The sequence below is a fragment of the Stylophora pistillata genome, chromosome 8 (assembly GCF_964205215.1).
Source record: "Stylophora pistillata chromosome 8, jaStyPist1.2, whole genome shotgun sequence".
NCBI classification, from domain to species: domain Eukaryota; kingdom Metazoa; phylum Cnidaria; class Anthozoa; order Scleractinia; family Pocilloporidae; genus Stylophora; species Stylophora pistillata.
Window position 1 is genome coordinate 8,390,522 of NC_142526.1, and position 13,529 is coordinate 8,404,050.

Consider the following 13,529-nt stretch of genomic DNA (forward strand, 5'->3'; position numbering starts at 1 on the left):
AAGCGAAAGGATTACTTCCTATACCTTTAAGTTCTTGAAGGCATCGACGTCGGAGGAGGAGGCGTACGATGTGTTGAAAAAGGTAGCTGATGGAGAGAAAGTTATTGCCGATCTTAACAAGGTAAGATGAGAAATAACGATTTTACTATTTTGTCTTTTATTTCATACAAAAAGAGAGATATTATATTCTTTGAACAACATTTCAGTTACTCAGTCGAACAGGGCATCTTTGTAAAATTCCGTAATCAAACCTAACTTCATTTCTTTTTACTGTAATAAAGCTAAGCAGAGTTTCCAAGACTGAGAAAACGAATCAAGGGCTTGTTGAAGTTGAGGAAGATCTGGTTTGTTTATTTGTTTGTTTGTTTTTTCTCTATCAATTCTGTTAATTGTGGGAAAAATTTTCCAGCGCACGGGTTGAACTCCCTTGTTTATTTTTCAGGAGCCATCGACCAGAAAACAATCTAGTGAGGAAGGTGTCGAAGAACTACATTATGAGCCTGCAGATTTGGTAGGTACGACTTTTTCGCTCCGACCATTAACGTATTCAGAATTAAATTGACTATTAGCTGACTGATGTTAGAATTTCCGTTTTAAAGATATGTGGTAAGAAATCTTAGTGCCTAACTTCTTGTTACAGATTAGGACTCCCTTTGTTCGGAAAACCGCTTCATTTTGAGCACAGAAAGAGAGGCGGCAGAATCCAAAATCCAATTTTTGAATCACTACTATATATTCTTGTTGGATGATGAGAATTAGTTCTGTTTAATTTTTCTTTTAATCAGCGTTCCGAAGTAAGACGACTCCAAATGAATCTCAATGACGAGAAAAAAACAACTCGCGAACTTCGTAAAACGCTGCAGTCGGTGAGTAAATTACTTCTAGTTCTAGAGACAGGATCATTGATTCATGTGCACCTCTTCAATGCTTCACTTAACCGCCGCAGTGCCGCAGTGCACTGCGACCTCATGGTTTAGCTGTTCATTTTTTTCATTTAAGAGCACTTTTCGCTGCAACTGAGAGCGATAACACAAAAAAAACCTATTGTTTGTCAGTTACACGTGTTATTATCTGTTTTGAGTTTAGGTTTTGCAAGAAAACGAAAGATTGAAAAATAAGATGACCGACCTTGTGAGCGACAAAGATGAACTCAGAAAATCTTTCGAAAAGGTAACCAAAACCACTTATTGCAGAATTGATTGCGTTAATTTAAACAACTGAACAGTTTAAGGTTCAATCCCACTTTCAGGTGATACTTAAACTTCGAACTGAGGTGGCGTCTCTCAAGAAACCTATGACGATGGAAGACCTCCCAGAATACATAGCTGAGCAAGTAAGTAGCTTGAAAATCAACACACACAAACCAAAAATATGTTGTGCGCAACCATACAATCTGTAAATTTCATTATACCTGCAGCGTGCTGACTCTTAAGTATTGTTTCTTTTTTCTTTAATGCAGGAGCCGGTTAGAAGGGCACAAAAAAGCCCAGGAGATATCCAGGTTTCTATAGTTAAGGTACTGGTATTATAAAAGAAGGATAAGTCGTTAAGGATCATTAAGTTATTGAGAGGAGAATGTTTAAGAGCCGGACTACATTTGAGGCCCAAATTAAGAAGAAGTAAAAGTAAACTTAATACTGATACAACAGTCGTAATTTCTCTTTTCTTTTTTTCTCCATGCGTAGCCAAGCAAACCTTTGCGCTCTTTTAAAGAAGACAGACAGGAAAACAGCTTAAAAATAGCGGTGAAGGTAAACTGAATTTACTTTTTCTCAGTAGAAGCTGTAATTAGATTTAAGCCAAGCCGTTAATTAACCTTCGAGTGATATTCTTATGAAAAAGGTTAACGGAAAAGAAGAAAATCTTTTGCTGGAGCATGTGCAGTCTGCTAAAGACAACGTGGGCTGGGTAAGAATGATTTCCTTCAGTGGTCTGATCAAAGTATGCTACTTTCTGGAGAGACTGAAATAGTTAACATACGGAGATTCGCCGATGTTTACAGTATTTAAAATTACTGTGAAATTTGATCCATTGGGCACGATTTCGATATCTTTGTTTCTGATACTGGCCCGCTTTCAGATGTCGTATTGAAATATGATGTTTAACACTGCACAATAACAGTTTTTTTTGTGTTATCGCTCTCAATTGCAGCGAAAAGTGCTCTTAAATGAAAAAAATGAACAGCTAAACCATGAGGTTGCAGATGCAGATCTCGTAAGTACACATTAAAATAATCGCAGGTCGTGGGAGGCATAATTTGACATCACCGAAGAAACACTAACACGCATTCAAGGAAGTAAGAATGAAACAATGCTGATTAAATCTTTTTCTATCCTTTTAGCAGCTTGTTTGTTTTTGTAGATTGAGACGCAAATAACACATTTTGTACTATAAAGTCGCAAAACATATTATTTTGTGTATAATTATATAGGAAGAAAACCTTAAAGGAAATCAAGAAAGGCTTAATATACAGACAGAGTAATTATTACTCTTAAATTGTTATGATGACGATGATGATAATTTTGCACCATTGCAGCCCCTTTATAGCAAAAGTAAAGCCATCTGATTTCATTTATATGGGTAAAACCGAAACATCGTACAATGAAAATATAATTAACTCGCCAACCACATAGCTTTTACCACTGTCGTTATATGTACCTTAGTCGAATTTGTTTCGCATGTAATCGTAGTTTGGGATAAGAACTCTTCGTTTATTCAAAGACCGAACTTGACAAGTATTCAGCACTAAAAATTTTCTTTTTCCAAACACTTTCCTAACATTAAGTTTATTACAGGATTTCTACGAAAAGAGAGAGAACCTTGAGCCCCCAGAAAAACGTGTTAAGCAGGTAAACAATCTATTCTGATTATTTATGGTCGCTCCTCACCATCTTGTGTGCCTCTCAACTTGCAATGATCTCACAACCTTCACGGTTCATGTATTTTATCTTCAAAGGAAGACAGCCTTGAGAAGTCAGAGTGGGTTGCCGTGTTCTATCCCCACAAATTCTATGTGGGCCGCATTGTAGAAATAACTAAAGACGACGGTCCCTTAATTCAGTTTCTCGACCTGAGACCTGGAGAAAGATTTGTCCTTCGATCAGACACCGAAATTGTGTCAGAAAAATGGATTTTCTGTCGCAAAATAGAAGTATCTCTCATCGGCAAACGACAATATTCTGTAGCAAATAAGGCCACTATACAGTCATTGTATGACGCTTTTAAGAAGAGGCATACTCTTAAAGAAAAGGTTCGTTCTTCAAGTGAAGTTTATAAATTTGTCCACTTAAATTTAGTAAACAAACTCACTTATTACTCATTTTCTTCTCAGTTTTTTTTTTTGTTTCTCCATTATAAAAATATTTTTTCGAAGGATCAAGTCTAGGTCCAACTTCCTCTCGGTCATTAATTTCAAAATCAGAGACCGGTCTACCTAGCTACTACCGATTTGGTTATCCATTTTTCATCCTGCGTAAGCCTACTGACGTCTTTGGCTTTCGTGCATTCACCAGACGAAACTTGGTAAGTAGGGATGATATGCGCGCGAAACCTGGGTAGCTATTCATCTGTTGTTTGTAATGACTACTATTAATTAAAAAGCAATTTATATTGTGTCTCTTCAGGTGCATTCTGCATGGGACTTGACTAAAGTCAAGGACATTAGTAACTCTATTGCAGAAGTCGCGGGAGTTAAAATCAGCTTTGCCGATTTTAAAACGATCGATCCACGCGAAAGTGTAGATGCGGACAGAATGCGTCGGGGATGGCTCAACGATCAAGTAAGTATGTAGTTCCTGGGATATTGTTAGGGGAAATCAAATACTTTCTCCTCGTTAAGCTTCGCATCTTAAACTCAACCAACTGAAACAAGAGTGCCTCTTATTTAAGAAAATAGCAAGTGAAACTAACGAAGTGACTTTTGAAAATTTTATCTCTTAAGGTGATAAATGCGTCATTCCAAATCATACAAGCTGACGCACTGAGAGAGGTGAGAGAAACTCATCTAGCTTATTTATATTTAGCGCGCTAGATTGCCACCTTGAACCAGACCTATTTTTGTTGTTGATGTTTTTTTTTAATCATATCACTGTTCACTTTTTTTTATCTATTTGTAATACAATTCTGTCCCCCGACTTCTCAGTTCGAGATTACCTTCTGCCAAAAAAGGTCCAAAAGTTACAAGTCGGTGGGTCGAATTTTCCTTTTGGTACAGAACATTTTTTCCCATTTAGAAACAGTATAAGAATTAAAAAACTACTCGACGTTACAGAGAAGTTAACTTTACATGACTTATGGTTTTTATTTGATTACCAGGGCAAACGAGTTTTCTGCACGGACACGTATTTGTACGAAAAACTTGAGTCTTTGAAAGGTGCTGCGTCTTGCGAGTCAAACGTCGCAAATCTTAGGAAGTGGATAAAAAAAGTAAGAGAAGTTCCTATCTCGGTAGTATTGCATTTACTGTATCAGGTCAATGAATGTAATTAGCTGACAAAAGTACTTAAACACTCTATAATATTCACTTAATCTACAGGATAAATTACAAAAGAGTGATTTGGTACTTGTACCAATTCATAAGAATGGAAATCACTGGGTACTTGGGGTAAGGTCAATTTGTTCCAAATGAAGATTTGTGTGGTTATTATGTAATTTCGACCCCCCTTTCTGGTATGCTTGCCGCTTACAGCAAGAATAACTGTTCATGTAGGTCATCAATATGAGAGCGAAAAAGATCCATTATTACGACAGCAAAAACGATGACCCTATGCCTTTCTTCTTCCGAAAAATGAGGTATGGAAAACAAACTCACTCTTGAGTAACAAATGCATGTTCTATTCAGGGAAAACGAGCAAATTTATGTGACAAGCCACCTTTTCTTACAGGGATCTGATGAACCAGCGTGAAAATGCTGCATTCAACGAGTACTGCAGTTCTATCTTAAAAAAAAAAAAAAAAATCAGAAGGGGATCTTACGTAAGCTGCTCGCACAATGTTTTACAGGACAATGTTGACGTGATTTTTATTTTCAGCTTCGAATCGAAATACAACCTAACTTGGTATATTATTTTAAGGACTGTTTGTAAATGGAAGTATGGAGTCACATGAAAATAGGTATTGCTTAAACTGATGAGCTTTGTAAGCGTTTTGGTCCAGTTACATATTACTTAAGGGTTTAAAAATGCTGACTAGTAAGAATGTTCTCTAATTTCTCCTAGCGAAATAATACTAAAAACTAACAATTCCCCCAGTAGAATTTTAACCTGAGGTGTTTATCAACCACTTTCTCTCTCTCTCTCTCTTCCCCCCTCTTTTTCTCACTCTTCCTCTCTGTTAGGTATCTTTTGTCACTGCATGGGGATGATGTTCGCGGATGGAGCAACACGCACTCGAAATCTCCACACCAAGTCGACTCTGCAAGTTGTGGAGTGTTCATCATAGAGGTACGTAGTGGTCATACATTCAGTAACAAATTATGTACGCGCAAATTATTTATATTCATATAATACCATTATCTTTTTTCGCAGATTGCCAAACGTGTGGTTGAAAATAGAACACTGGATTTTACACAAGTATGTGTACACATGTAACATCATGTTGCTTTCTCCTTGTTGAGTACAGCTTTGTGTTATTAATTGAAAACGTTTAGAGGCAATACTTTTGGTCAGTTGGGAACAATTCTGTTTATAACATGGCTTGTAAATCCATGCAGTCAAATTCAATAGCGCGAGCGTGCTTCAATTTTCCTTTGTGCACGCTGGGGACGTCAGCAAACAAATGCCTCGCGAAAAACAATTTTTTCTCGCGAGTGACTTAAGCATTTTCCATTGAAAAACGGAAAAAACTTCCGCAAAAAGTTAAACTAGACATGGCAACAAGCGAACAAGCCGATGAAGATCTGCCTACTTTTTCTTTGGGAATGGATTTTTCAACTCCCGAGAATGAACCCAGAGAAAGGGAAAACAAAACAATCAACGGTTTCATCTCGTTTCGGAACTCTAACTTCATTTCCACGCATGAATGCACCTGTCAGTTTTTGACCAATCTGAGACAAGATCATTGAAGCATAGCAAAATACTTTTCCGAAACAAAATAAACAATGCATTAAAGCGTAGGAGAGGAAATCTCAGCCCTTTATACATAAGCTACAGCGTTGAAAATGTTATATAACAATTGGCTACGCCTCGAGCAACTCTTACGCATCTTTCGTGCTCTCCAAACTTACCGCGTGCTTCATATCTCGATGAACGCACGCTGACGTATGAGCCAATTGTTAATTATTTCAGGTCCAAAAGAGCTACCTCTATAGTTGCGATGACATCATAAAGCTATTATTTTTCTTACTTTTCAGGAAGATGCAGAAGAATTGCGATATGATCTCGCAATTTCATTGTTGGCGCACGGTATTCCAAAAAAATCCAAAAAAGTGTAACGTTTGATGACAAACCTCGACAACTAGTTCTGAATATTTTACAACAGCAGAGCTTTATTTGTTAATTTTTTAAATTGAAAGTCTCTGAACTTCCGAAAAAGAAAAGTAGAAGTCTCATTGTTAAGAAAAATTGTGTTGCGTGACACGAATGACCTTCTGGAAGTTTCGCGAAAGGTCAAGCTCGTTTATTTTGATGTATTACGTAAGCTTTTCTAAAAAGGGTATATTTTGTAATCTTGCTGTAGTTAGATCTTTTTTGAAAGTTTTAGAATTTCATCGTGTAAGTAGATAAGTAAGCGAGACTAAGCCTAGATTTTCGCTAGTTTTCACAAGCGAAGAGAATTGGGTATCAGACGTGATCAGTCAAGTGTGACGAGGCACTGAATTGTCGAGTTTGGCGGAGTTCGTGAGTATTTCTTTTAGGTTGATTGATGTTGGCGGAGGCCGCGTGAATTTTTCAAGTCGTGTGAAGTTGGCGGAGGGCGTGTAAGTTTATCGAGTTACGTGCTATTGAAGAGTTTACCACGTGGAAACTACGTTCCTATTCTGGACTAAATCTTCTTGTTGCTGTTACGACAACCCTGAGTTCAGTCTATTCGCCGAACTAACTGTCCTCTAAAATATTAAACCGCGTAACACTCATTAACAACATGATATCATACGTGATTTGCCTTTATATGTTATTACCTCGTTCACATTAATTAAGGAGAATGTAATCTGAGGAAGCTGCAAATGCTTCGTGCAAACGTACCGAAAAAAATTCAACTGCTGCAGCAGTGTAGCGACGAACAGTCTCCGTGGGAACACGAATAGAATTGGTAGAAATTAGTTACCAGTTTGGCCAATCAGCTAGCGGTTACCTGACTTGAGATTGGAAAAAGATCCAGGTGAGGTCAGGAGTTCCTGCGAAATTGATCGCGTACGATCGATATATTTCGCAAGATAGTTGCGCAGGTATCTTTTTCGCGAACCACATTCAATCTTGTCCAACCAATGTCATTTGGTGGCTCGGTGGAGTGATAAATGCGTTTTGAATGTCGCAAGACACGGCTGAATCCGTTGGGAATGTGTTTTGGGAAACACGAAAAAGAACAGCGGTCACGGTCTATTCCCCGCCAAAATTTACTTCATGGCGCGAAATGAGGCAACATCTCTTTTAGACATCTTACCCGAGTTGAAGCTAAGCGAAGATGGGTGGAGATAACTATTTTTCTGAGGACTGAATTCCTTGGGAAGAAAAACCCAAGTGCTCCATAAGTCGATAGTGCACAGCTAAAAGCATGAACCAATTGTTTTATAACGTAGCCGGTGAAATTTTGCATCCGAAATCCGACACGAATAACAGACAACACTATCTTAGAAGTGTTTGTTCAGTGAAGCGAATCGTGACAGCGCTGATGCCGAGTCTCGTTTCCCGTTGTTTTTCTCTTTTTCTGCCTCGGTTAAGAATTCTAGCCAAAGGGAAGAGGTCGCAAAATTGTCTTCGTTTTGGGATTGGTGGGCCGAGTCTCTATTTTTATCCATTATTGTCGCGAAGTATAATATTTTTCACCGTGTTCACAAATTTGCCGCTCGCGCGAAAAAAAAAAAAATTCTGGCGAAGCCATTTGCAGGCGCCAACAGCGTGTGCTATCGAGATCTGGAGCACGCTTACAGATACTGAGTTTGATTGCGCGGCTCTGCCATGTTATAAATTCAATTTGTTGTCTGTGTTATTTAGTGTTGACATGAATAAAACAGGCAAACCTTAATTTAATAATGACATGTCATACATTCTTCCATGTCATTGGTTTGTTGAGGAACTTAGTTCCTAAAGAACAAAGTTGATACTACAAACCAAATATGATTGGTTGACACAGGAACTTAGTTCCCAAAGACCTCATGAAAAATGTATTTGAGATCTGAATGGCTCATTCTGAAACTAAGATACCTTTAATGTCAAGTACGTTTTGAAATGGTGATGTACACAATTCAAAACAGTCTCCCCCGGCAATGTTGCTCTTGCGATAAGTTTTTAGACCGGTTTATGTTGCTTATTACAACATAGCTTCTAAGAGTCGTGCAATCAAACTCAATTGCGCGAGCGTGCTTCCCACTGATTCACGCTGGTGACGTCAAATCCCTCGGGACAATTTTTTTTCGCGCGAGTGACTTCAGCATTTTTCATTAAAAACCGGGAAAAACTTCCGTAAAAAAGTTAAACTAGACATGGCAACAAGCGAATACGCCGATGGAGATCTGCCTAATTTTTCTTTGGCAATGGATTTTTTCAACTCACGAGAGAGAAGAGGAAAACAAGAAACTCAACGCCGATTACATCTCGTTTCGCAAGTGTAAGTTCATTTCTACGCACGAATACACCTGTCATTTTTTCACCAATCCGAGACGAGATCATTGAAGCGTAGCGAAATACTTTTCCGAAACAAAATAAACAACGCATTTGAAGCGTCGGAGAGGAAATTTCTGCCCTTTATACATACACTACAGCGTTGAAAATGTTACGAAACGATTGGTTGAGTACAAATGTCACGCGGTATTTGTACTCTAGAGTATCGGTTAAACAGATTTTCTCGCATCGCGCAAGCGGAGAATTTGTAGTTAAATGACGGTGGATTTGTAGTTAAATGACGAAAAACAAAACGGCAGCCAGTTTGAATCATACATCCTACGACGAAGAGTCAGAATGGCTGGCAAATATAGATCTAAGTTTACTAGATGAATCAAATGAAGAAGAACAGCTCGACGTCCAGGAAATTTCTTCCTTTAATTCATCGAAGAAAATAGAAACAGCAACAAAACAACGCGCCAGTTTGGTACTGCTTCGCATACTTCTGTCACGCACTCCCCGTAAATAAATATCCGCGAAATTCACCCGCACTGAACAACATATATATAACAGTTTGGCGTGTTGGATAATAAATAACTTATTAGACGTTTTGTTGTATAGTATCGCTGAGTAAAAATTTTACTCGTTATTTGTATTTTCGCACGCCCTACGGGCTCGTCAAACTACGGCACAACTTGTAATAATAATCAGCGATACTACACAACAAAACTACTAACAAGATATATGTATTAGCGCTGGTAAAAAGCGCGGCAAAACCGCTGTGGCATTTTTTACAGAATTGTGTGGTATCAGATGCCTTTTCGTTGCCGTGTAGACCATCGTGTATTCGACTCATTTCCAAAGTGTAACATTGTTGTCCGCTCTATTTAGTGTTGACATAAATTAAACAGGCGAATCTTAATTTAGAAATGTCACGTCATGTATTCTTCCATGTCATTGGTTTGTTGAGGAACTTAGTTCCTAAAGAGCAAAGTCCATATTACAAACCAAATCTGATTGGTTGACACAGGAACTTAGTTCCCAGAGAACTCATTAAAAATGCATTTGAGATCTGATTGGCTCATTCAGGAACTAAGATACCTGAAATGTCAAGTACATTTTTAAATGGTGAAGTACATTTTTAAATGGGGATGTGTTGTCATTACATATGTCTTTTGGACAGGAATGATGTCTTTCAGGGGGTGGCAATCCGTTGATTTTAGTTTCTTCAAAATGTTTCGGTCTTGTTTGTTTAAAAGGTTCCTGATTTAAACTGGAAATGAGATAAAACCGCGTTTATGACATCGGTCTAAAAAATTTTGTACAGCCGTGTATCATATATTTGATCATATATTTGATCCCAAGACAATTTTTTCTTGACCCACTATTTACTATGCAATAATTAAATACATTATTTATTACAATACTTAATTTTTTCCTTCATGAGCTGAATTTTCTTGAGTACACATATATTGTTAATTTTTCAATCAATTAGTTCCTGGTCTAAATGTTCTTCTTAAAAGCTGCAAATGCACTTCATAGGCATTCATGTCTTTCTGAAAACTCAAATAGATTATCTATATTTACTGCTGTTTTCAACAGTGTTTCCCTGTTTATACCTGACATATTTACTTTTCAATTTTATGGTCATTATCAACCACACTTATAAGATGATAAGACAACTGATATTTTCATGGGGTGAATATAGCGAGGAGCATGAGTGAGAGTTTGCAGACATTGAAATACTGTACTAGTAAAATTACACATTATCAACCTGTTGGAGGGGTTGGTTGCAGTGCTAGTGGCAATGCCATTGGAACCATTTTTGTTATATCACTTGTGTTAGAACACACTGGTGGAAGTAAAGTATGTGCTCCTGACTCTTCTGGATCTGTGGAGAACTGGTCAGAGATTTGTATTTGCTCTTCCTAGAAAAAAAATTGAAAATTCATATCATAGATACTAGAGTAAATCTCCTTCTAGCTTAATCTTCTTTAATGAATTAAGGTAATGTCTGTTTACAAGCCAAGTACTGGCCCATCAAGCCAATGCTTAACTCCAGTTTCCGTAACATGAAGCGACTAAGAATATTTCTACTCCCCCCTGGATGGGATGCCAGTCCATCGCAGGGTTACCCCCCAGCATTAAATTCACCAGTACCCATTCAAACACCTGGGTGAAGAGAGGCACTGTGAGAATAATGTGTCTTGCCCATGAACACAACACAATGTCCCTGGCAAGGGCTCAAACCAGGACCACTCAATCTGGAGTCCAGCCCACCAATCAAAAGGTCACCAAACCTCACAATGAATAATGAACTGTGAGATCTAAAACTTGTTATTACAAAAGTCAATTTTTTCTCTCAAGCATCTCATTGGTCCCAAATGCTAAATCCTCAAACCTGATTGGCTAATTCCACCTGCTACAATACAGACCTCCTGGCTGGTGAATAACATATGTCTTTGTTGTTGTAATAATTTTATTAGCTACTCTTATCAATGCTGAACAAGTGTTCTCCAAAATTATTTTGTATTTGGCTGTCATTTGATTTGTAAGGAAATCAAATTTATCTCAAAACCTTGTCTTGTTCTTTATCTGTTAATGGCACACAATTCAAATGAGTATGAGGAATGGTTTCAGCAAAAAAAGCGAATCATTAAGGACTAATTTCTTCAAATAAAGTTAGTGTAATATCATAACCAACTCAAACAAGGACAACCTTTTTTGTGAAAAAAAAATAAACATGGAAATATCTTTTTTGCTCTTAACTCCAAGTAGTATTTAACTGAGAGATTTTTTCTCATTTCACAATAACCCCAATTCTTGGGTAAACTGGAGACTTAAGCCAAGTCCAAGTCAAAGTGCAAAAGATATACTTCAGCTAGGCAGCATCTACATTAAATTACTACAGCCTTCACACATACCTCAGTATCTGAAGTTGATGACATTGAACATTGGTGCTGTTGCCTTTCCACAGTCACAGCACATACACTGGCTTCTTTTTCAGTGACTAATGTTGTTGAGCAGGTTCTTACACCCCGAGCCTGTTTTGGGTGTGGAGTTGAATTTATCTTGACACTGTCCAGCTGATCACCAGACATATAATTTCTGTCATTGTTTATCACTGTATCCCACATCTGACTTCCTACTTCCATCAATGTCTCTTTGCTGACATCAATCACACGAGGACACTCAGTTGCAGAAGAAGGTTCTATTCGGAACCTTTTATGCCCCTGGGATGCTTCATGGCCAGAATCTCCCACTTTCTCTTCCTAATTAAAAATAAAAATGGATTCAACCTTCAAATGTTAAGGAATTAATCTTTAAAGAGTATTATAGCTATACCTAACATTTATAAGGGAAACAACTATTAAAAGCAGATCCAGTATAAAATAATTATGTCAGTATGCTCATCACAATTAACCAAAACTTTATCATTACAAACCTCACAATAGATGTAAAGTGCTGAGTTTCCAGTGATATTTTTATTGATAAACGCCCCACTCCATACGCAACGACAACCACAAAAGTCCAATCTTGATCTACTTTCCACTGCTTTTGCACAGTAAAATCTGCATATCAAAGTTTGCAAAACAATTAATAAAGAGATACTGCCATTTATTGTTCTCTCAAATTATGTTACTCCTCTTCAAAATTTCATGTTCAATTTTTAAAATCTTGTGTTCAGTTCAATATCTCATGCATTCACCACACTCACACATAAGAGATTGAGTTGAACACACAAAGAAATGTAATGGCTGCCACGCCTTTGTCACAGGACGAACTTTTTTTGCATGCATCAGCCGCTTCAGAGAAATTTCATATCTACACTTGCCCGTGTCTATTTTAATAAAAAAAGCTTTATCAGTAGTACTATTAAAATAGTGACAAAGGTCAGAGAAGCAATCTCCTCATCAGTGAAAAGGTCACCATGGTACCTCCCCCCCCCCCCATGGCCTTCCACCAGGTAACTGTTAAGTCACCACTATAAAACCAGTGTGTGGAATGAATCCCTACCCAAAAGGCCAGTTGGATCAGGGAGGAAGGAAAAGAGGGAGGGAGATAAATCACTTATGTAAATGTCTCATCAAGTTTCTTAGTACACATTTCATATATTTCAGTCTAACTAAAAATACCTTTCACTGGCTTCTGAAAGAAAAGGGAACATTTCCTTAAGTTTTCTCTGCATGTCTGTTGGTGAAGTACTCTTCGTAAACGTTATTTTCTTGGACTGTCCCAATTTCTTTATTGCGGACATGTCAAGAGTAGTATTGGGCATGAACACCACACCATTCTTTTCATGAACTTGATGACTTTTCAAGACAACTACATTCTTTGTGATTTCTTCATCAGGACCTTTCCTCTTCCTAGGAAGAGGCTTCAAAAAGGCGGATGCCATGTCCTGTGGGTACACAAAATTCATAGTGAAAAAGTTAGTATACATTTACAACAAACAGTATCAAGAAAGTGATGGCAAAAAAGAAAGATAATTATATTTAGAATAACAGAACAAGCAAAGTTAAAAAAAACCCTAGGAATACCCCAGGCCAGTACAACAATTACAAGAAATTCCCTGTCCAGAAATTCAAATAACCTTTTTCCAGCAGTCCTTATTAAACAGGAAGTAGTAAAGTGCCAATAATTCCTCTTAACGTGGCAAAATTAATGGTCTGGTTACTCATTTTGACTATGCAGTGCTGTGAAGCTCACAATTCTCATTTTTCAAGTTCACCAAAGCCAGTTACCTTCAACAGCTATTGATTTTTAAAATAC

The 13,529-nt window shown here is 37.6% G+C and overlaps 2 protein-coding genes and 1 long non-coding RNA gene across 3 annotated transcripts in view; 2 read left to right on the plus strand and 1 right to left on the minus strand.

Annotated features, from left to right (window-relative positions):
* The window catches only part of LOC111328599 (uncharacterized), a 197,905-nt gene extending 184,711 nt beyond the window's left edge, over nucleotides 1–13,194 (minus strand). The window contains exons 1-4 of the mRNA XM_088731658.1: nucleotides 12,893–13,194; nucleotides 12,202–12,328; nucleotides 11,681–12,028; nucleotides 10,531–10,684 (exon numbers count right to left, since the gene is read on the minus strand). Coding sequence (XP_088587784.1) covers nucleotides 10,531–10,684; nucleotides 11,681–12,028; nucleotides 12,202–12,328; nucleotides 12,893–13,179 — 916 coding nt within the window. The 5' untranslated portion in view covers nucleotides 13,180–13,194. The remainder of the gene's footprint in view (nucleotides 1–10,530; nucleotides 10,685–11,680; nucleotides 12,029–12,201; nucleotides 12,329–12,892) is intronic.
* LOC148724794 (uncharacterized) lies at nucleotides 1,067–3,075 on the plus strand. Its single transcript, XR_015991163.1, has 3 exons — nucleotides 1,067–1,333; nucleotides 1,460–1,516; nucleotides 1,686–3,075. It is a non-coding gene; the product is annotated as an uncharacterized LOC148724794 (long non-coding RNA).
* Nucleotides 3,387–7,084, plus strand: LOC111319468 (uncharacterized). The gene is made up of 8 exons (XM_088731669.1): nucleotides 3,387–3,779; nucleotides 3,941–3,988; nucleotides 4,315–4,425; nucleotides 4,535–4,603; nucleotides 4,709–4,791; nucleotides 5,336–5,441; nucleotides 5,526–5,570; nucleotides 6,350–7,084. The coding sequence occupies exons 1-8, from the start codon at nucleotides 3,753–3,755 to the stop codon at nucleotides 6,428–6,430; spliced, it is 570 nt and encodes a 189-aa protein (XP_088587795.1). The 5' UTR covers nucleotides 3,387–3,752; the 3' UTR covers nucleotides 6,431–7,084.
* Nucleotides 13,195–13,529: the final 335 nt, after the last annotated feature.